The sequence below is a fragment of the Leptidea sinapis genome, chromosome 9, assembly GCF_905404315.1.
Source record: "Leptidea sinapis chromosome 9, ilLepSina1.1, whole genome shotgun sequence".
In the NCBI taxonomy this organism is placed as follows: Eukaryota; Metazoa; Arthropoda; class Insecta; order Lepidoptera; family Pieridae; genus Leptidea; species Leptidea sinapis.
Window position 1 is genome coordinate 11,958,004 of NC_066273.1, and position 22,932 is coordinate 11,980,935.

At 37.5% G+C, this 22,932-nt stretch overlaps 2 protein-coding genes across 2 annotated transcripts in view; one reads left to right on the forward strand and one right to left on the reverse strand.

Moving 5' to 3' along the window:
- The window catches only part of LOC126966158 (tryptophan--tRNA ligase, cytoplasmic), a 373,239-nt gene that overhangs the window by 75,926 nt on the left and 274,381 nt on the right, over positions 1 to 22,932 (forward strand). The window lies entirely within an intron of this gene.
- Positions 1 to 22,932, reverse strand: part of LOC126966090 (zonadhesin) — an 88,939-nt gene that overhangs the window by 21,636 nt on the left and 44,371 nt on the right. The window contains exons 2-5 of the mRNA XM_050809965.1: positions 9,333 to 9,412; positions 7,697 to 7,843; positions 2,370 to 2,560; positions 828 to 1,059 (exon numbers count right to left, since the gene is read on the reverse strand). Of these exons, the coding sequence (XP_050665922.1) occupies positions 828 to 1,059; positions 2,370 to 2,560; positions 7,697 to 7,843; positions 9,333 to 9,390 (628 nt within the window). The 5' untranslated portion in view covers positions 9,391 to 9,412. The remainder of the gene's footprint in view (positions 1 to 827; positions 1,060 to 2,369; positions 2,561 to 7,696; positions 7,844 to 9,332; positions 9,413 to 22,932) is intronic.

The following is a 22,932-nucleotide window of genomic DNA, read 5'->3' on the forward strand; positions in this document are numbered from 1 at the left end:
GTCACATGGGTATTCCGCGTCGAACTTCAAAACTACTCCATAGATTTCATTGAAACAAAAACTTGCATATTTTTAGGCATATAAGCTATATGCTCATGAAATTATTCGTCGGGCTAAGTGCTTTCCTGCATTTTTGTTGAGGCGAATGCTCAGCAATAGCTTTTCCTAATTCCAGTGGTAGGTTTTGCTTAATTCATAATATGTTTGTTTTACTGCAACTCCCTAATTATACTTTGTGAGCACTTAGTTTTCAATAAATTTTTATTATCACTGTGAAGTGCAACTCTTCTTCTTTCTCCTCGTTCTATCCCATTTTAGTTGGGGTCGGCTCTCCTAATCAGTCTTCGCCAGGACGTTCGGTCCTGGGTCGTCTGCGGATTTATTTGGGCTTTTTGTAGATCTTTTTCTAGATTGCCATGTTAAACGAGGTCTTCCGCGTTCTCTTGGTCCGGTGTTAATATAAAGCACTCTCTTGGTCATATGATCTTTTGGAAGCCTCATGACATGACTGTGAAGTGCAACTAGGTATCATAAACCGGTTTTGAAGTGCTGGCATTTAAAAAGAACAGATAATGCCTTGTACTGTCACGTATTTTCTTAGAAATAAGGACCTTAGCGAAAAAAGAAGAAGCTTAGGGAGAGTTTTGCCAATCGAGAGCTCTTCTACATACGGTACAGCAATTTTTCACCATAATTATTACTGTCTTTATGCGTAAATTATTGTGTTTCAAACAATCGCAATCAGATCGCAGGTTAAAATGGCCTTCCAGTTCCTGATACCCTGGTTATATATAGATTCTAGATATTGAAAAGGTGTGGCTACTAACAAGTGGGAACCGGTGGACACGGCGGTCTCAGACACGGAGTCTCCTCCAGCTGACAGGAGAGTTGGCCAGGACACGTGACACTCGAGCAAGGATCTCTACACTTGCACAGTGGACATCCTTTATCGTCCAGCTCGAATCCAAGAGGGCAGAGCATTCGGCACGTGTGCGCCGCGCAGGGGTCTGTTCTGGTGCAGTTGACGAGGGACGCTGCTGGTGCGCGAGTACCAGGAACCTGAAGATATTAATGACGAGGTTAATGGAATGTTTTCAATATTATGATAAAAACATGACGTTCAGCTGATGGTAATTGATACGACCTGCCCATTACAATGTAGTGCCGCTCAGGATTCTTGAAAAACCCAAAAATTCTGAGCGGCACAACAATTGCGCTCGTCACCTCGAGACATAAGATGTTAAGTTTCAATTGCCCAGGCCGAAACGCAGTTATGTTTCCACATTACTGCTTCACGGCAAAAATAAGCCGCTGTGGTACCCATAACCTAGCCGGGATCCTATGCAAAGGAGCCTCCCACTGGTAAGAGCCTGCAAGCATGGATTGCTATGAACTATTTAGATCACCGATTCATGGTATGATGGTCAGTCAACAAAAATTACGAGGTTATGGGATTTAGGCCGACAAACTTCATAGGTAGGTATAAAATATCAAATTTTCATATGATACTTCGTTCGTAAATTCCTCCTCCCACATCTGTCTTAAGTAAATATCAAAACTTTTCTTAACGAAAACTTCGCAAGACCTAAGCATTTTATCTTGTGAGCATTGAATCAGATTGGCCTGTCACGCATGGCTATGAACGCCCGTTCCAGTCAAGTAAAGAAGCGCAATCATTGGAAAATGCTATTAATTCTTCTTATTCTTCATATCTCTTGCTATACCAGAGGAATCATAGGAGAGTGGCTTTTCTACGGAGGTGTACGCGCTTTTTGAAGGCAACCAAAGATAATATTATAGTGGTGGGAAGACTTTACGATCTTTTTTGAAAACAGAACTGTGAGGAGCGCGTCATAATTCTGAAGATGATGTCTCAGTTTGTGGCGTATGGCGTGAAGATGGTTTTCGGTGGCAGGAATCAGATCCGCTTCTTAATATATCTCATAATCATCAGCCGGAAGACGTCCACTGCTGGACAAAGGCCTACCTCAAGGATCTCCACGACGATCGGTCCTGCGCTGCCCTCATCCAACGTATTCCGGCAATCTTAACCAGATCGTCGGTTCATTTTGTGGGTGGCCAACTAACACTGCGTCTTCCGGCACGTCGTTACCATTCGAGGACTTAACTGTGCCACCGGCCATCTGTCCGTCGAGCTATATGCCCTGCTCACTCCCACTTCAGTTTCAATCGGTAACTTTGATTTTCCTACGGATCTCCTCATTTCTGATTCAATCTCGCAGGGAAACTCCGAGCATAGCCCTCTCCACTGCCCTCTGAGCGACCATGAGCTTTTATCAGGCCTTAATATATCTACCATCCTCTAATCAAGCAGTGACAAATAAAGTAGAAAAGGAAACAGTACTCACCTCGAAGCCCGCGGGGTCGACGCACCAACATGAGCTGACTATCTCGTTGTCACACTGTATCTCCTCGAATTCTCCGTCTGATACCCTGCATCTTGGCGACCTCAGTGACTTCACTCCTCGACCAGACCGGCTGTTCTCCGCTGCCAACGCTCGAGAAATCCGTTCAGATGACAGTTTTATGTTTTCACAACCTGCAGAAGAGTATACTATATATAATGTCTGTCCCAGTGAGTCATACATCTTTGTGCCGTTTGGTATCGAGACACTTTGCCCGTGGGGCCCAGAACAGCGGAGAATATTCAAAGTACTATCTTCGCGCCTCAATAAGGCTACTGGAAATCAAAGCGCTGGCAGCTATTTCGATCGACGGATACGCCTAACTATCCAACGCGGAAATGCTGCCAGTATTCTTGGTACGCGTCTCCGTTATGATAGTTTTAATTTTATGTAATCATAGTATTGTAAATTTAGTAATTAGATTTGTTTTGCTTGAATAAATTGTATTTTAATATACTCTTATAAATCCTTGTTGAAAAAGAAATTGTAAAAATTCGGAACGTCTGACTGTCTATTCGCGATAAACTCAAAAACTACTGCTCGGATTTTAATGCTGTTTCACCAATAGGTAGCGTGGTTCTCGAGGAAAGTTTTAGTATATAATTTATTAAGTTTTTGTATACATTTTCGATATTTATTGGAGGTGTCGGAAAAAATAAGCTGCCTGGGAGCTTTCAATGAAAACGCTGTATAACCCCTTTGAGATATAACAAAATAATGTGTGGTAGCATTGTGTAAATTATAAAGGTCTACAGAAAAGCCTGTGATGGCATATTATGTCTATCCCTTAAGGATAACATACTATATCCATTTTAATACTTAAAAAATTGGCAATTATAAAGCAAATGTAAAAGTTGTTTACACATTATACGATATAACGTTTTTGTTTAATTTTTAACTGATTAACCTTGATTACACATTTTCGATGGAATACATAATTATTATTGTATTGACAGAACAACGTCTTTCGGGTCAGCTAGTTTTGAATAAAAGTATTTGAATTGGAATAGATAGAATAATAACTACACCTACCAATACACTTCAACAATGTTTACATTTAAATGAAATGAAAATGAATTTATTTTGGAAGAAAAACTGACACAGTCACACAAAAAAGTAAATGAGAACAAAATATATGCTTAATATATGCATAAAAGCAAAACTTCACGTGGCAGTGGTCTTCCAAAACTGGAGTCCACTCAGTTATAGTTGTGTCCATACATTATGAGCACAACACTGATTTTCAGTGACCCCATTGTGTGAAGTTTGGAGCTGAACTGACATATTTTAAAAGCAAAATATAATTAAAATTTTAATTAAAATTATTATTTTAAAATTTAAAGAGTTATCATTGAATTACTATCACTGTATGAATGATTGTTCTTAGTCAAAGTCAAATAAACTTTATTAAATTAGGCTTAAACTAAGCGCTTTTGAATCGTCACTATAAATATTTCTTTTTAATTACTGAATTTACCATATGTTCGTAAAAAGTTAAGCTCGTGAGAAGAACATATTAAAAGAAACTCAACGGCCACTCTTTTCGATCAAATAGAATTATACAATGGCTGTAATATACATAACTAATTAGTTTGTAAGGTGCTACATAAAATATATGAGTCGTGTTTAAATAATATAAATTATTTCATAAAAAGTTATAAAGACTTGTATAAATTGTAGTATATTGGATGTATGTTAAGAGCTTCCTTCCGGTAAATTAAGAGGCATTTTTTGAAGAGGGCTCAAATTACCCTTCTGCAAGGCCGCAACCCTTAGCCCAGGATCACTAATAAATTCCTTATTATTTATTATGCCCGCTCTGTTACTGTTTAATTTTGGAAGATGAGATAACGACCTTAATTAAATCCCAAAATAGAATGCGGAAGGGTAACTTATTAGCTAAACTGAATTTTAAGTATTCTAATTATTTCTGTATTGTTTTATGTTACCCACAGCTTTGTACATATACCCCCTTATTCATAATAGTCTGCTAACTTTGCTAGCATTGCTAATTCGCGCTCTATCTTCTTCTATTGACCTGAGTCAGAATGAGAAAAACACTCCTTAGCGGCTGTCTATGTTAGCGGACCATTATGAATAAAGGGGGTTAATGTATACAAAGTATGGGTATATATTTCGTACCTTTGAAGAGCTTTGAGGTTTGGCTAACAGATTTGAAATGTGACCCGAGATCTGGCACGAACTTCTGGCAATTTTTTTTTTCTATATAAGAGGAGGAAACGGGTAAAAGATTAATTACCAGTGGGAGGCTTCTTTGTACAGGATACCCACTACATTATGGTTACAGGACATACGGTAGCTACGGCGCCGTTCTGACCGAAACACAATAATGCTTACACGTTACTGCTTCACGGCAGAAATAAGCGCCTAATTTGCCATATTGGCATCAATGTGGAGGAATGTCTCTCGTCACTCGTGCTTATCTATTTTTTTTATGGAAAAGCAGGAAAAGACAAACGAGCATATGGGTGTTAAGTGATCACCGCCGCCCACATTCTCTTGGAATACCAGAGGAATCACAGGAGCGTTGCCGGCCTTTAAGGAAGGTGTACGCGCTTTTTTTGAAGGTACCCATGTCGTATCATCCCGGAAATACCGCACAAGGAAGCTCATTCCACAGCTTTGTAGTACGTGGAAGAAAGCTCCTTGAAAAGTGCACTGTGGAGGACCGCCACACATCCAGATGGTGGATATTATTAACAATTTGTTATGTTTTTAATAGATGACCCTCACTTATAGGATTCATCACAAATTAAATTTGAAAACAAAATTTTATGAACGATGCGGGACTCAAACCCACGATCTCTGGCGAGGGTTGAGCAGGTTATCAACTGTAAAGTAGATCCAGTAGATGAAGCCACAACCCGAGAGTTGAAAAAGCATACAAGATTTTACTCAAACGGTTAGCTCAGTTGGCAGAGCACTGGCACGGAACGCCAGAGGTCCTGGGTTTGAGTCCCGCATCGTTCATAAAATTTTATTTGTCTACGTATTATTATTGTGTTGTAGTAACTTCAACCACGTAACTATTTGTTATGCAACTTTACCGCTCGTTGTACCAACCGTGAAGCAATAGCATGGACAGTGTTTGTAAATAGTGAACACTTATATAGTTCCTATTATTAGAGTTATTTGGAATTTCTGATATCGTAATCGGGTGGGTAATTTAAGAAAGTGATTTCTTTTCGTTTTTATTGCTAAAACAACTATCTTAACAAAGTGCACCAGTGGGAGGCTCCCTTGCACCGGATGCCGGCTTGATTATGGGTACCAAAATTACTGGGCAAATGTGACTTAACATCTTATGTCTCAAGGAGACGAACGGAATTGTAGTGCCACTCAGAATATTTCGATTTTTCAGGAATCCTGACCGCCACTGCATTGTTATGGTCGGGGCGTATCAATTACCATCAGCGGAAAGTCCTGCTAGTCTGGACCCTTATTTTCATGATTTTTTTTTTTTATAACAATCGTTACGGGGAAGTGTACCAAGAATACTGGCAGCATTTCCACGTTGGATGGGTGTGGTTTCCAATAGCCAGTATTGAGGCGCGTTTAGAGTACTCAGTAATTCTAATTAACGTAGGTACTGCTACAGTTGCCATATTTATTTTTATGGAATAGGAGGACAAACGAGCGTACGGGTTACCTGGTGTTAAGTGATCACCGCCGCCCACATTCTCTTGTAACACCAGAGGAATCAAAGTATCGTTGCGGGCCTTTAAGGAAGGTGTACCCATGTCGTATCGTCCGAAAACCACCGCACATGGAAGCTCATACCACAGCTTTGTAGTACGTGAAAGAAAGATGCTTGAAAACATCATAATTTGAATCTCATCGAAAAATTTAAATATTTACATGTTTAAAATATGGAAGCTAATTAAGCCACGTGTAAGAGTAGGGATGGATACTTACCTAACTCATATTATAATTTCAAGTTTACAGTTTGTCACTTGTTTACTCAAACACAGAAAAGCAGTAATATCATAAGGGTTTTCTTTGGTGTCGTCATAGTCCCTACAGCTTAGATCAGGGGTGCTCAAGCTTGAACTGCTGGCGACCTACCTCAAAAGCTAAGACTACGATCGACTTTGAGAGGCTTAAAGTGTTCATGTGTGATAAAGGATTGTGGTTTAGGTAGGGTGTCATGATGACATAGATATTAGTTTTGCGTACAATAATATGCATTTTTTTATTGATTTGGTAAGTCAAGTTAGGTCTGCTCTAAAGTGTCAATGAAAAAACTGATAATTATTCAAAATTGCGAGTTTATTGGTTCTTACAAAACAAACGCGTTCTAGTGTCTAAAGTTCTAAACTTAACTAAAGAGTGACTTTGGATGTTGAATCTCTTGAAGAGGTTCTATTTTGAGTAATGTACGCATAATAACACAAAGTGTCATAAAAATCGCAAGTGTAAGACGTAGCTTGTCACGCACACTAAAGTAATAAGACTGGCCTGTTTTCATAAGTCTAGCAGCAAGAGGCTTTATCTAGTCGTACAAATTATCTAAGGTAATAAATAATAATGTAATTATAATAATAATAATATTGACACACTCTTACACAAATTATCTTGCTCTAAACTAGGCATAGCCTGTACTATGTGAGCAAGACAACGATATATTTAATAAAATATACTTACTTAAACATATATAAATACATATTAACTACCACCCATTCCAAAACGAATGCCTCAGACCTGAGAAGAACGAGCGCAACAAACCCAGCAAGCTTTTGAAAAAATATGTTTACAAAGTAATATTGTACAATTAAACTTATTATTTAGTAGCCTGACGGCGGTCGATCCACTCCCAATATGTGGTATCATTAAAAAGGTCATTTATATTATAGTAACCTTTACCACACAAACGTTTTTTTAACAATTCTTTTGAAAAAAGTAATAGTTTTGTTTTGAACATTTTCTGGGATCTTGTTGTAAAAGCATATACATCGCCCCATAAATGACTTACTAACTCGACTTAGCCAAGTAGTAGGCATTATATTAAGTTTATGTCTATTCCTGGTGTTAACATTATGGTTATGACAGTTTCTAGCAAATCATTACATTATCAAGAATTTATTGAGAAGCAACAGTCAAGTTGTTAATTTCTTTGAATTTTGCTCTCAATGATTCTTTAGGACCTAGGTTATTAATAGCGCGAATAGCGCTCTTCTGCAGCACAAATATTGTATTAATATCAGGGTCACTAACCACTGGGCTATAGATGCCTCCTTAAGAATACTAACCTGTGTACAAGGGATCCACGCAGGTTTGTCCACAGGACGTCTGGCAGCACACCTGTTCCCCGCACTCATCATCAGTGCTGCACGGCGTCGCCCGGGATGGGCACGGATTTTCTTGGGCCGGACATCTTCCGTGAAGCTCGGCGCTTGCTGAAGACATAGAAATATATTTATTTAGTACTAGCCGTTACCGCCCGATTCGCTGGGCGAATTTTAAAAGGAAGGAACGTTTGAATTCGAAAATTTGAAAAATAAGTAGCCATGAACCATCTAGGATAAATTTAGCATCGAATGGCGGTAGTTTAATGTCGATACGATCAGATAGATATATATATAAAGATTTACCATACTGATATAACATAACATACAACACGGTCACATTATTTCTGGACCTCGCTGGAACGCGAAAGCTCCTCCCGTACCCTTTCACCCCCTCGCGCTTGTCCTGTTGCGTCAATACGGTTTGCAGTTTCGTTACCGTTACATGTTGTGATATTTTTGTGCTATCACTACTGCCAAGTTTACATTGTTACTTTTTGACTTTTGTTGCTAAGAGATCTGTACTTTCTGTTGTTCTGTGTCGCTATAATAATACTGCCAGAAAATTAAATACTTTTTTTTACTTAACCCAGATTCTTTTATTTATTTCTCATCATTATAAGTAGTTATAATACATAATAATAAACAGCATCACAACACAACATCTTTACATCAATTTATAATACGGACAAATTAAATCGTTGTTTATTTTTTCTTAATAATAATGTCCTATTGATGTTTATTTTGCACACCGTAACACAGCGACGATAAGACGTCATCGACGTCAGGTCGAGAAATAATGTAACAAATTGGTGTTTACCAATCATCAAGTCATGAAGAAACATCAGTTCGGAAGGGGGCACTGACATGGGGAAATGAACTGATAAGAAACTCCTACTCCGTCTTTGAAATCATTTTACCAAAATTGCTTAGTCTTCTTATGATACCATAAGAACCATGCATCGTTATCCGTAAGTCTTGTTTGTCAAAGAAGTATTAATATTTCAAATATGCGCTTATTTGGCGATTTCTTGGGATAGCAGATAACAATGTGATTACAGTTTTTGAATGCATTTGTAGGTACGAGAACGGTATTTAGAGGACAAATGTGCGTACGGGTCATCTGATGTTAAGTGATCACCGCCGCCCACATTCTCTTTCAACACTAGAGGAATCACAGGAGCGTTAGCGTTTTAGAAAGACGTACGCGCTTTTTTGAAAGTCCCCGTGTCGTATTGTCCCGGAAACACCGGACAAGGAAACTCATTCCACAGGTTTGGTGTACGAAAGAAGATGACGAAAGTTCCTTTAAAAACACATTGTGGAGGAACTCCTCACATTAAGATGGTCGGAATGAAATTCTAATTTGTGGCGTGTCGCTTTGTGATCCAACCGTTCTCAGAGCACCGCGACCGCGTCCCCGACAATTCGATTCCTATGTTAGAAAAGAGTATGGGCCATGATTAACATGGTTCTGAATAGGGTAGGCCTGCCTAATTGCCTATATGGTATGAATACGATTATCGTGGTCAACTTGTTGAAAATAACCTTTCGATATGAACGAGAACTTCATCCTGTTTTATTAAAACATCATACAAACCTTGCTGCAGCAACAGCAAGACAGCGCAGAGCAGCGCCGTCTTCACAGTGATCGTCATCGTTGCATTCCACACGCAAGATCTGCACACAACAACAAACAAACCTTAATCTTAAATACAAAAGCAATAAAGAATAAAATCATACTAAATGATCGGTATGGCACTGGTCTTCCAAAACTGGAATCGACTCAGATACAGTTGTGTCCATACTTTAATAAGCACAACACTGATTTTCATTAGCCCCATTGTGTGACGTTTGGAGCCATATTTCGGCGAATATCTTGTGAACCGCTTGATACAACATGTTAACCCTTTCAGAAGGTTTCAGGAATGTGTGCTATCAAAAGAAAAACAAAACAAACGGACAAACAAAAAAAAATCTAAATTCAACTCTTCTTTTACCATATTATTCTATTGTCAACTGTCTGTGCGATCGTCAACCGGCTTCGTCGCGTACGTAATAAAAACAAGCGGCCAGTGGACACACATACACCAATTGTAGAATTGCAACCGTTTCGCGCGGTCGTATGAAGCTTAGTCTCTGTACCGTTTTTTACTCATGTGGCGATATAGTCGGTAAAATAATATTTTCAGTTTATTCGTAAGCATTCTGCATGTTTTTGGTTTCTTCTCAGGTATAACTTAATACCATTTTTATTTGTAAGTCCGTAAGAGTATATCAGTAAGTAATGCATTGGAATATGTTTTTGACACTTAATGTGCCGCTGGAAAACTGTTTAGGATCTCAGTCATAATAGTACCAGAGTTTTTAAGGAAAAGCTTTTAGCTTTTGTTATATAACGAAAAACAAAAGCTTTGTTTTTTAGTGTATTAAGTTTCATTAAGTTAATTTTATCACTTATTCAATTTTGGATGGTTGTTGTCTTAAAGTATATTATTGTTTGAATTAAGTTTATAAAGCGTTGAAGTTTTTTTGCTCAGGAGTATCTAAAGAGAGTCTTCCGACACGTTGATCACAAAACGCTTATCATCACCAACAGACTTATCAACAAACCAGACGTCGGATTCTTATACGACAAACACGCGCATCAGTATTCATAACTAATTGCAGCCATGCAGTTGCAAAACTTTTCGTAATATAAAACTAAGCGCGGCTTATGAGTGTAAGTATTCTCGTAATTTTGCAGCATAATATAATACTTAATAGTTTGTTGCAACCTTAATGTTAAAGTTTGTATTTATGCATTAAGTTGTCAACTACACTATACACATTTATTATTAGATGGTAAGTTTATTTTTCATTACATATATGAAATATTTGATATTTAAAGCGCTTTTTAACTTTGAACCTTACAGTCCGGTCAATTTAGACATTCGAAGTTACATAAGGTCCCAACAAGCTAAAAATCAGTGAAATTGTTCAAAACATAATTATAAACAATGTTTAAAAGTTCCCCATCATTCCCGTGTATGGAAATTCTTTTATTCAAGGTCAAAGGTCAAAAAAAATAGTTTTTCGCGAATTTCAGCAAAACGGCAAGTTTTATCATAAAAGTACTTTAGACAAAAATTGTATATCATAAAATTATCTATAAAAAATGTATCGATACTTTTTTTGTTACGAGCCACCGTTTCTGAGATATAACGATTCAAAGTTATAAAAGTTGTTATCGTCATAATATGCACACGTTTCCACGCCACCTATGAGGTAGTGTACTTAGCTCGTTTTTTATAAATTCCACTGATTTTCAGCTTGTTGGGACTTTATGTAACTTCACTCTCATTTTTTGGTCTAAATTGACCGGATTAGAAAGTTTATACGTATATTAAAAAACAGGCGAGCTACGTCTTGCACTCGCGATTTGTATGACACTTTGTGTAAGTGTGTGTCAATGGGTCAAAATACAGGGTAGTTCTAAAAACTATTTGTTTCGACGTTTTCACAGCTGTCATAGTCTATCTAGACCACAGAACAATTTAATTACCTATTCTGTGATCTAGACGTATAAATGATCTAAGCTTTAAGTACGAATCGAATTTGACTATCTATACTCTATTGGAAGGGTCAACGGCAGTAGGTCAAGAGGACGCTCCCCTATGCGCTGGACAGACCAGATCAAAGCCTTAACCAATACTCCCCTCAACACATGTGCCAGAGAAGCAATAGCCAGGGATAACTGGCGTAGAATCGTTCGTCGTTCGACGTGACCACGACTGCTCTGTCAAGAGTAATCCGACGAAGAAGAATCTATACTCTATGTATCTTATTAATAAACGCAATGTAAAGTTACTCCAACTTTAAAATGACTTCTCAGTGTCATGTAATTCTGTAGTGACATAGTTAAGATAAAGACATTTTTTTTTAATTTTAGAATAACTTTACTTCGCGTTATAACACAGTCAAGCTACAAAAGTATTCTAAATAAAATCTTAGGACTATCCTTGTCTATAAATAATCGGCAAAAAAAAATGCTAGTTAAAATCATACGTACTATTCTATGAACGCGCTTCGGTCGATTCCGATTCTTTCGGACCGAATTTGACTGGCAGATAACTTATATTACAAAGAGTACCTAGTATTTTTTTTATGTTTTTAAAGTGATCACTTCTGAGATAAATTACACAAATAAACGGAAAATTTATTGAGGTAGGCGTTACTTTGCGGAAATCCATAATTATACAAATGATTTAAGTTTTCTTTAGTGTTAATTCCGCTAATATTTGTTTTTAAACAATTCTACACGAGGCATCCTCAGGACGTGTTGTCTCGCCAAAATCTGGCACGAGACTCAAAGTCTCATTTAATTTGTTATACATAATTGCTTAAAAACAAATATTGGCGGAATTAACACTAAAGAAAACTTAAATCATTTGTATAAATAAACGGACAAGAAAATTTTATGAACGATGACGAACGACTCTGAAGCCACAACCTGAGAATTGAACAAAGCATACAAGATTTTATGACGATACGTAACTCGAACTGTTAGCTCAGTTGGAAAAAGCGCTCGCACGGAACGCGAGAGGTCGCGGGTTCGAGCCCCGCATCGTTCATAAGATTTTGTTTTCAGTTTTATTTGTGTAAGAGTAGTACACATATCGACAAGTAGAAAAAGAAGAAGGGTTCTGTGCAAAAAATGCGGGATGTCCGTGGCAATGAAATCAAAGAGTAAAAAAAAAAATCAAGGAGTTCTTGAATAAACCAACAATGATAAGATACATAATAGCTTTAAGGGTAAATGTTGTACACTTTTATAATAAAGTCCCAGCTACTGTTCAGGCATTATGTATAAATAAATTTAAATGTTTTATTAAAAAATGGCTCTGTCGTAAATCCTATTACTCCACAGCTGAATATCTAAGTTATCGGTCAGCCTGGGACTAGATTATGATTATTTTATAGCAATAACAATGACAATACAATATTGTATATTGTATTAATAAGAGCGCAAAAAAAGAATGCTGTGACAGTTTCTTGCGCCGCTTCTGAGAGAGAATCTCAGAGCGCCATTTGCTTCCGAAGCGGTGGTAGTATTAGAAATGACATAAAAAGAATTCTAAAGGAATCAATTTTGAGAAAATGAATGCCTTTTATGCCTTTTTAATCTAGCAATTACAAAACAAAAGTATTACGTTATTCAAAAGAATTGTTAAAAAACGTTTGTGTGGTAACGGTTACTATATAACATATATGACTTTCTTAATGATACCACAGTTTGGGAGTGAAGCGACCGCCCTCAGGCTATTAAATAATAAATTTAATTGTACAATATTTACTTTGTAAACGTATTTTTTCGATGAAAAAAAAAGCCCGCTGAGTTTGTGGCGCCCGTTCTACAGGTATTCGTTTAAGAATGGGTGGTAGTTTTTGACTTTCAATAAGTGATGTCACATCCTATTCTTTGCAACAAAAATATTTGAATTTGAATAGGTCCAGATTGGCAGGCTTTGAGCTAAGTGTAAGTTAAGTTAAAGTGATATTAAAATAAAAGATAAAACAAAAGGGATCACGTCATGATAATTATCAATATTCAGAACGTGCGAAACGCCGGCCTTGTGCCACTAACCATTTTATGTCGAGCGTTCACGCGCAATGCAAATGCGTTCGGAATTTTAAAAAGCGACCAAGTGCGAGTCGGACTTGCCCATGAAGGGCTCCGTAGCAGCAAGTAATCTTAATATAATTTTTGTTGGCTTTAACTCATTTCGAACACCCAAACTCGTAACTGTTTCGGGTTCATACGCGTAAATCCAGGATTCGTCACCTGATACGATGTTGTATACAGCATTTGAGGATCCTGCGTGGAATCTTTCGAGAGTTCTGACGTACCAAGTAACGCGAGCCGCTTTTTGCTCTTCACAGAGCAAATGCAGTATCCATCGGGAAAACAACTTTTTACACCTAATTGTTCATGCAAGATTATTTGTATTTGACTCATGCCAATGTCTAAAGTTGCCTGAATTTCGCGGTATGTCACATGGCGATCTTCCTCAATCAGCTTACGCACAGCATCAACGTTTTCTTTGGTGACTGCAGGTTTTGGACGACCTTGTCGGGGATCATCACTGAGCTTGACACGTCGACGTTGAAATTCAGCAAACCAGCGATAAATTGTGGTATTGGATGGGGCTTCATCACCAAATGCAAAAATCAACTGGTCAACACACTGTATTTGTGTTAAACCACTTCGAAAGTCATAATAAATCATCGCTCTAGAATTTTCTCGAGTCAATTCCATTTTCCACGACTAAACTAGTTTGACTTTTTAATTTGACGTTTAAATATGACAGTAACAGTGACAATATGACAGAAATATTCCATTCCCGATACTTTTAGTGCAGCCTGTATAATATAAAAGTTCTTGTAGTTCGTTGTCACTTTGATCGATGTTTTAATAATAAAGTATTTAAAAAAATTTTTTGTGTATAAATTGATGTTTCTATGATGCCTAGTAGTTATTATTGTGAAACATTTTTTTACATTTTGCGTCCATCTATTGCATGTCGCATAACATAAGGCCGCGGTGTAGGAGTCTTCACTCATGAATCATCAGTCTAAGGCGCCAGGGTTTGGTTATGGAAAAGGAGGATAAACGAGCGTAGCCCGTGGTGGTGTTAAGTGCTCATCGCCGAACACAATCTCTTGCAACACCAGAGGATTCACAGGAGCGTTGCCAGCCTTTAAGTGAGATTTACGCGCTTTTTTTTAAGGTAACCTTGATGTCGTACCGTCCCGGAAACACCGCACAAGAATGCTCATTCCACAGCTTTGTTGTAGGTACGTGGAAGATCCGCACTGTGGAGGACCGCCACACATCCAGATGGTGGGGATGATATCCTAATTTGTGGCGTGTCGTGCGAAGGTGGAATTCGGCGGCAGGAATCAGCTGAAACAGCTCTTCGGAACACTCCCCGTGATAAATGCGGTAGAAGACACACAAGCGACGTCTCTACGCAACGCCAAGTGATCCAGCCGCAATGTTTGGAGAGAGGGAGGTTGGTTCGAACACCACACACGTCAAAGGCTTTATTATTAAAATATATATAATAAAAAAATATTTATGAAAAAGCAAAGCATAATATAAATTTTAAATAATTTTTTCTTTCGATTATTATGTTTATATAATTAGCTTCATAGAACCACACATATGTCTATTTTTAGTTTAATTTTTTTATAGATATAGGAATGTTCGCTGTATAATCCTGCATCACCTTGTTTATATCAGATACATTGCTGTACTCCGTATAGTGAATTTTGTTCACAAATACCGACTTTTATTTATGTATTAGATTTAATAATATGACTTATGGAATTCTGGGCTTTATTTCGACGTAATAAGGACCACAACTTTAGTAGAATATTATATTTATGCCAGAACACGCTTATAAACAGTTTTTATATGACACTGAGCTGTTACACTCGGAAATGTAACAGAGTAAATTTTCCCACAATGTACACAATTTTATATAATATAGATGTTATTTTTTTCATAATAATAAAGCACAAAAATTGTGTATTTCATATTATCACTCTCGCTTTGATCATGTTTTCAGATGTTTCGTGTGGTCTTAGCATATGACGTCTTTCTTCAGACTTACATGGATATGGATGATATAAGGAACAATGGATATTTAAGGCTAACTGAAAGGCACTAAAGCCTACATAGTAAAGCCTATTATATACAAAAATAATTATTCAAATCCAACTGATGTTGAGATAAAGAGTGTTAAAAAAAAATGCTAATGAATGTATTTTTTTATGAATATAAGGGACGAGACCAGCAGGAAGTTCAGCTGATGGTAATAGATACGCCCTGCCCATTAAAATGCAGTGCCGCTCAGGATTCTTGAAAAACCAAAAAATTCTGAGGGGCAATACAATTGCGCTCCTGAACTTGAGACGTAAGATGTTAGTAAGTCTCATTTGCCCAGTAATTTCACTAGCTACAACGCCCTTCAGACCAAAACACTGTAATGTAATATTACTGCTTCACGTCAGAAATAGGCACCGTTGTGGTACCCATAATCTATCAGGCATCCTGTGCAAAGGAGCCTCCCGCTCGTATTGAACTGATGATCATAAAATTTGTTAAACAAATATTTTCAAATTACATCACCTTTCATACAAAAGCCCATTAATTTTAAAGTGCTTATGTAGACACTTTGTAAACTTCATCACCCGTCACACAAAACACTGAGTGCCTTCTGTACAAACAGTTCTAAAAATAATAGTGAAGCACCACAGCTCAGTGACTCGTCATAATATGAAGTGAGTGAACTCTTGAATCTTGGCGCAAAGCTCAGTTGACGCAATATGAAATGTGACTGTACAATGTAGACTTTAAACACGTCATGGTATTTAGATGGTATCTTTGAAAACTCAAGCTCAAATCTCTGAGCTTGATCTTCCATCTGGCCGCACCCTCTAATTAAAGGGGATTAAGGCACAACCGAAAAATTATACCGATTAATTAAATTAAACTATAATATTAATTTATTAAATTATACAATACCACCCATTCCAAAAAGAATGCCTCATATCTGAGAAGAATGAGCGCTACAAACATACATAGTTCGACGGACATGTGGCCGTTGGGGCAGTAAAGTCCTTGAATGGCGATCACGTACCGGAAGACGCAGTGTTGGTATAATATGGTGGTTGACGCATCTTTGGGGGAGGCCTTTGTCCAGCAATGGACGTCTTCCGGCTGATGATGAAGCCACAATTAGTACACATCAGTACTTTTACTTCATACTAGAGCACCCGAATCGACACACGCACATAAACACGATTTACACGCCCGCTAAGCAATCTTGGGGAGACTATACTATTGAGTACCACGCCGTACGCCGCCGAGACTGGTGCCTGTCCGAGTTAATTAAGATTTTAGTAAAATTCAAACATTTTTATTCAAAATAGGATGTGACATCTCTTATTGAGAGTCAAAACTTCCACCCCCACCCATTCCAAATACAATACCTGAGAAGAATGGGCGCAACAAACTCAGCGGGCTTTTTTTTTTAATCTTTTTTTATGTACGAACCCTAGCGCTCCGCCCAGAGTAAAGTATAAATTTCAAGGAGACCGCTGATGTACGCTACTATACTATTGTGATTAAGAGAGCTGAGAAATGGAGTAAATCTGTAATAAATTATACCTACCTAATCTACAAGATCGCAAACGTTTGTAACTGGCTTGCAGGCAACTTATGATCGAAATTAGCTAAGGAAAGAGATACTGGAAAAAGTTGAATGAGACCTTTTGTTTGTTCACGAAATATAGGTACTTGCAAGGCGCTACATTTTTACTTTTTTTGTTGTTAAATTCAGCCTGAACCAATTCGGGTTAAGCGACTAGGATAGCATGATAGTTAAAGATTACAGACTTACAATACAAGCGTATACACAAACAAGGCGTGCGAGAGAGAAGATCATCATTACACCGAAGCTAAGTGGAGAGGAGATACACAAATAACATTTGAAAAATAAAATTTTATGAACGATGCGGGATTCGAACCCACGACCTCCAGCGGAATCCTAAAAGTGAGGGTTATCACTTTAAAAACATAACATATTGTTTCTAAACAAATTGTAAATCTATTTACAAGAGCGACATCTCAGGTCAATTTCCTATTATGCAAATATTGGGGTTGAGCAGGCTATCAACTGTAAAGTAGATCCTGTAGATGAAGCCACAACCTGAGAGTTGAACAAAGCAAACGGAATTTTATAACGAGGCGGTACTCGAACGGTTAGCTCAGTTGGTTAGAGCACCGGCACGGAACGCTGGAGGTCGTGGGTTCGAATCCCGCATCGTTTATAAAATTTTGTTTGTGTATTAATCGTAGAAGTGAGGGTTATCACTTTAAAAACATAACATATTGTGGAGAGGAGATATGGAATTAACGAAATCTGACTGGTTATCAAAATACATCTCCCCTCATCTCCGCTTTGCGTAACCATAACCAAGTAAGATGGAAAAGGAAAGCGAAAATATTAATCTAGCTAACGCACACAATGACAAATTAATATCACACATTATTGTTCTGTCAGGCCGCCTAGATACGCTAGTAAATCGCTTCTTTTCTCACAGAGAGCCATTTGTTTCCGAAGCGATAGTAGTATCTAGTAGTTATTAGAAATGACATCAAAAAGAATTCTAAAGGAATCAATTTTGAGAAAATAAATGCCTTTATGCCTTTAAATGTATCTTTTTATTCTATGGTCGTTACCCTCTATATTGTTAAGATATTATGTACGGAGGCCTGTCGTTTAGAAAGTGAATTAGTTTGTCAAAGCGGACACGAGTCGAATACAAAGCTACTTTAGTGGCGATGGTAGACTTGAGTCGTGGATCGTGATAAATTTCACTTAGCCATCTTTGCAGAGGTCAATCACTTTAAGGCGTGTGGTATCGTGAAACGATCATCTTAGAAACTAATACTTTGTAACGAGTTAATTGACAGAATAAGTAAGTAAAGTATATGATTTTTTATATCTTTATTAATACTAATAGAGGGTTTGATCACAGATCACATGCCTCAACATCATAAAAGTACAATCAACAACAAAAAAACACATTTTATATAATCGCCTACCAAAACCTAACTTAAACATACTTTATGTTAATTTTTTTAAAGTGATAACCCTCACTTCTAGGATTAATACACAAATAAAATTTGTAAAACAAAATTTTATGAACGATGCGGGACTCGAACCCACGACCTCCAGCGTTCCGTGCCGGTGCTTTAACCAACTGAGCTAACAGTTCAAGTAACGTATCGTTATAAAATCTTGTATGCTTTGTTCAACTCTCATGTTGTGGCTTCATCTACAGGAACGCCGATTACCTTAAATAAATTAATAATTAACTATTAAATATTAATTCTTAAATCTTAGCTTCCTCTGAAAGGGGGAGAGCCAATGTAAGATTACATTCTCCTATCTCATACAAGTTCATTTGGAATTTCGGAGAAAATTTTATTCTTTCAGCCTCGATTCGGAGACATTCTATCAACCATAATATGGTATGCATCCTCAATTCTATCGTATTCTACACATAAAGGTGAAGTAACTTTACCCATGAGATACGCAAAGTTATTCAGTGGAATATGTCCAGATCGAAGTCTCAAAGCTGTAGCAATGTACAACCTGGGTCATATTAACATTTACGAACCAAATATGAGTATATGTCATCGTAGGGACTGATATGTCATCGGCCATCTGAGCGTTTAAAAATATTGTAAAACGTAAAATGATATGTGATTTAAATTGATGATATGAAGTAGTTTTTAAATATTAATTTGCTAAACTACTGGTGATATTTTCATGTTTCTTACAAGAAATATAATATTTTAAGCTTTATTGACACAACATAGTATGTACCTAGTTAATGTGTCAATACGATTTAAGAACTTTATATCTCAGAAGAATAAAGCTATGAATTATTATGAATTTGTTAAAGAAAGGCTAAATAAATGTACATGTATAATTAGTCCGGGCAATTTAGACCAAAAAATGAGAGTGAAGTTACATAAAGTCCCAACAAGCTAAAAATCAGTGAAATTGTTCAAAACATAATTATAAACAACGTTAAAAGTTACATAAAGCCCCAACAAGCTGAAAATCAGTGAAATTATTCAAAACATAATTATAAACAATGTTTAAAAGTTCCCCATCATTTCCGTGTAAGGAATTTTTTTTATTCAAGGTCAAAGGTCATAAAAATGAGTTTTTCGCGATTTTCAGCAAAACGGTAAGTTTTATCATAAAAGTACCTCAGACAAAAATTGTAGATCATAAAATTATCTATAAAAAAATTATCAATACTTTTTTTCTTACGAGCCTCCGTTTCTGAGATATAACCATTCAAAATGTTATAAAAACGCGCTAAGTACACTACCTCATAGGTGGCGTGGAAACGTGTGCATATTATGACGATAACAACTTTTATACCCCTTTAAATACCCCTTATTATTACAGTTGGAGCCATGCTAATCATTCAATCTAATACTATTTAACAAGACATAGTTTTGTAAAGAAAATTGTATTATGTTTGTAACAAATTAAAAATGCTTCTAATTATGAATTGTAACAATGGCAATGAGAGGTAACCTAGCTCCGCTCAATTCCTCAAGGCCGTTGACTCGGTCCCCAGCCTTAAATAGGCGTAACTCACCTACGAATCCTGAACGACTACGGCGCGGCATGGGTCAAGTAGGCGTCACTGCCTACGCTAGCGCGCGGCTTCTAGATTACTTACGGGTTATTCCGATATTAAAGAAAATTAATTAATAATTAAGGTGAATTATGTATTTTTTTAAATTATATTTTAATGATTAAGTATAAGTAGGTAGATACGTACGCTCATGTTAATATCCACCCGCACGTTAATATCACCATTGTAACTACTACTCAGGGGCGTGCATTGGTTTTTTAGCAAGGTAGGCACTGCACACTCGTACTACGAAGCTGTGGAATGAGCTTCCTTGTGCGGTGTTTCCGGGACGATACGACATGGGTACCTTCAAGAAAAGCGCCTACACCTTCCTTAAAGGCCGGCAACGCTCTTGTGATTCCTCTGGTGTTGCAAGAGAGTGTGGGCGGCGGTGATCATCTAACACCAGGTGACCCGTACGCTCGTTTGTCCTCCTATTCCATAAAAAAAGGCGAATTACACTTAACCAGAGTATTTTTTGGGAAAGAAATTGTCCAATTGAACCCCCTCAACTCAACTCAAATTTGCGCGTTTACCTCGCCTAGTATCGGAATACTGGGTCTCGAAATTTCGAGCGATTGCCAATTCCGTGGCCATCTGGAGGGCAAAGCCAAATTGGCTTCAAAGAACAAGGCGTCATAAATAGAGCACGGCAATACGTCAAGCCGGCCCACATTCTAGCGCTCTATAAAGCGCAGGTGGAGTATTGCTGTCATCTCTGGTCTGGCGCACCCCAGTATCAGCTCGATCCATTTGACCGCGTGCAACGCAGAGGAGCTCGAATTGTCGGGGACCTAGCGCTCTGTGAATGGCTGGATCACTTGGCGTTGCGTATAGACGTCGCTTCATTGTGTCTTCTACCGCATTTATCACGGGGAGTGTTCCGAAGAGCTGTTTAACCCGATTCCTGCCGCCGAATTCCACCTTCGCACGACACGCCACTCCACAGTGCGGTTTTCAAGGAGCTTTCTTCCTCGTACTACGCAGCTTTGGAATGAGCTTCCTTGTGCGGTGTTTCCGGGACGATACGACATGGGTACCTTCAAAAAAAGCGCGTACACCTTCCTTTAAGGCCGGCAACGCTCTTGTGATTCCTCTGGTGTTGCAAGAGAATGTGGGCGGCAGTGATCACTTAACACCAGGTGATCCGTACGCTCGTTTGTCCTCCTACTCCATAAAAAAAAAGATTCAATTCTACTCTTCAACTGTTTATTAAGCTGCGCAAATTTTCTTCATAATATCCGAACCTATTAATCACGAAGTTGCTACATTTGACGATAAATCACTGTAAAATACGTCTGGAACACCGACAATTTATAATTACAGTGTCAGCAATTGAAATGAGTTATAATGTACTAGAACCATACAACGTTGTGTTTCCCAGAACCATTCCCGGCTTGTACGTGACTGTGGCGCGGATATTGTAAACAATGAAGTTTATGAAACCGTGCTAAAGTGTCAGAGTTCAAACTGGTTTGTTCAAGGTAAAACTTTCGTTTTTACTGCGTCGCTTAGTGCGAACATAATGGCCCTTTCACACACGTATGTACAGTCGTTTATCGTTAATGCGTTACAACTTTGTTCTTTTATTTAAATATTTACTTAGTAAAAAATTTTTAACAAAAAATCAACCGACTTCAAAAACACTATTTCAAAACAATAGATATAATATCCACTAAAAAGTATAAAAATAATTGCGTATTTTTATACAATCTAATTAATTAATCTTATTCTAGTTACGATTATTGGCATTTTTGGAATCGGTGTCCTTCCGCCGCGAATCACTCTCGCCTCCTCACAACTCAAGCACATCTCACCTATAACTATGTATGTAGTTACAAACCTATCTTGGATGACACCGACTTCAAGAATTAAAATAATCGTAACAGGAGTAAGATCAATTAATTAGATAGTATAAAAATACGCAATTATTTTTATAGTTATTAGTGCATATTATATCTGACGAGGAAAGAACCTCTGTATTGTTTTTAAAAGGTGTGACGTCATTACTGTCGACATCACAATTGCTATCTTGCTTAAGATCACTCAATGGTTCTTCCAAAGAAAACTACACGCGTAAGTATTTTATTACTTTCGTTTATTCAACGGGCAGCGTTACGACGTCCCAAAGAGGTCCGTACCGTACGACAGCCCGAGCACGACTGACTCAAGTGTCGACCGTGCGGCTGTATTTATAGGACCCGGCGCACGTGCTAATCCACGTGTTTTGAAATGCGGTCGTATTTATGGGGCTCAGTGCACGTACACGTGTTTTACATTCATGTTGTTTTTACAATAATTTCACATCACAATGTAATTAAACTTAATTATTCTCTTTTTTATAATAAGTGTGTTGTAGTATTTGCGCCGATATATGTATTGTTTTGAAATAGTGTTTTTGAAGTCAGTTGATTTTTTTTTATTTTATGACTTTTAGTAAATTTGAAGTACACTAACTAACAATTTGGCTAAATATGTGTAGATATACTAAATTTTATAATGCAGCAATGAACGTAAGCGCTTTGCAATTAGATTACAGACAGTTAGAAATTCTGCCACAGATCGCACCCTTACTGTAAGTCGTTAAGGAGTTCCATTGATCATCATATTCGACTACGACAATTACTTGACCATAACTATGTTATGGTAAATGACTTAAATATCCGGATAGCATAAAAAAGATTTTGCCGAGTATCGGTAATTTGCTCCTAAGAATTGAAGCGTTCCGTTACTTGGTCATGGATTCCGTAATCAGAACCTAACCAAACTCTCACCAAACTATCTTTCAGTATATCCTTTCCAATAAAAAAAGAATCATCAAAATCGGTTGGCGTGATATTGTGTTATTCGTAAATTTATCATCCACTTTGCTATACGTATGTATAGCAAATTTAAGACTTTTATGGTTTTCTCATGGGTGCCAT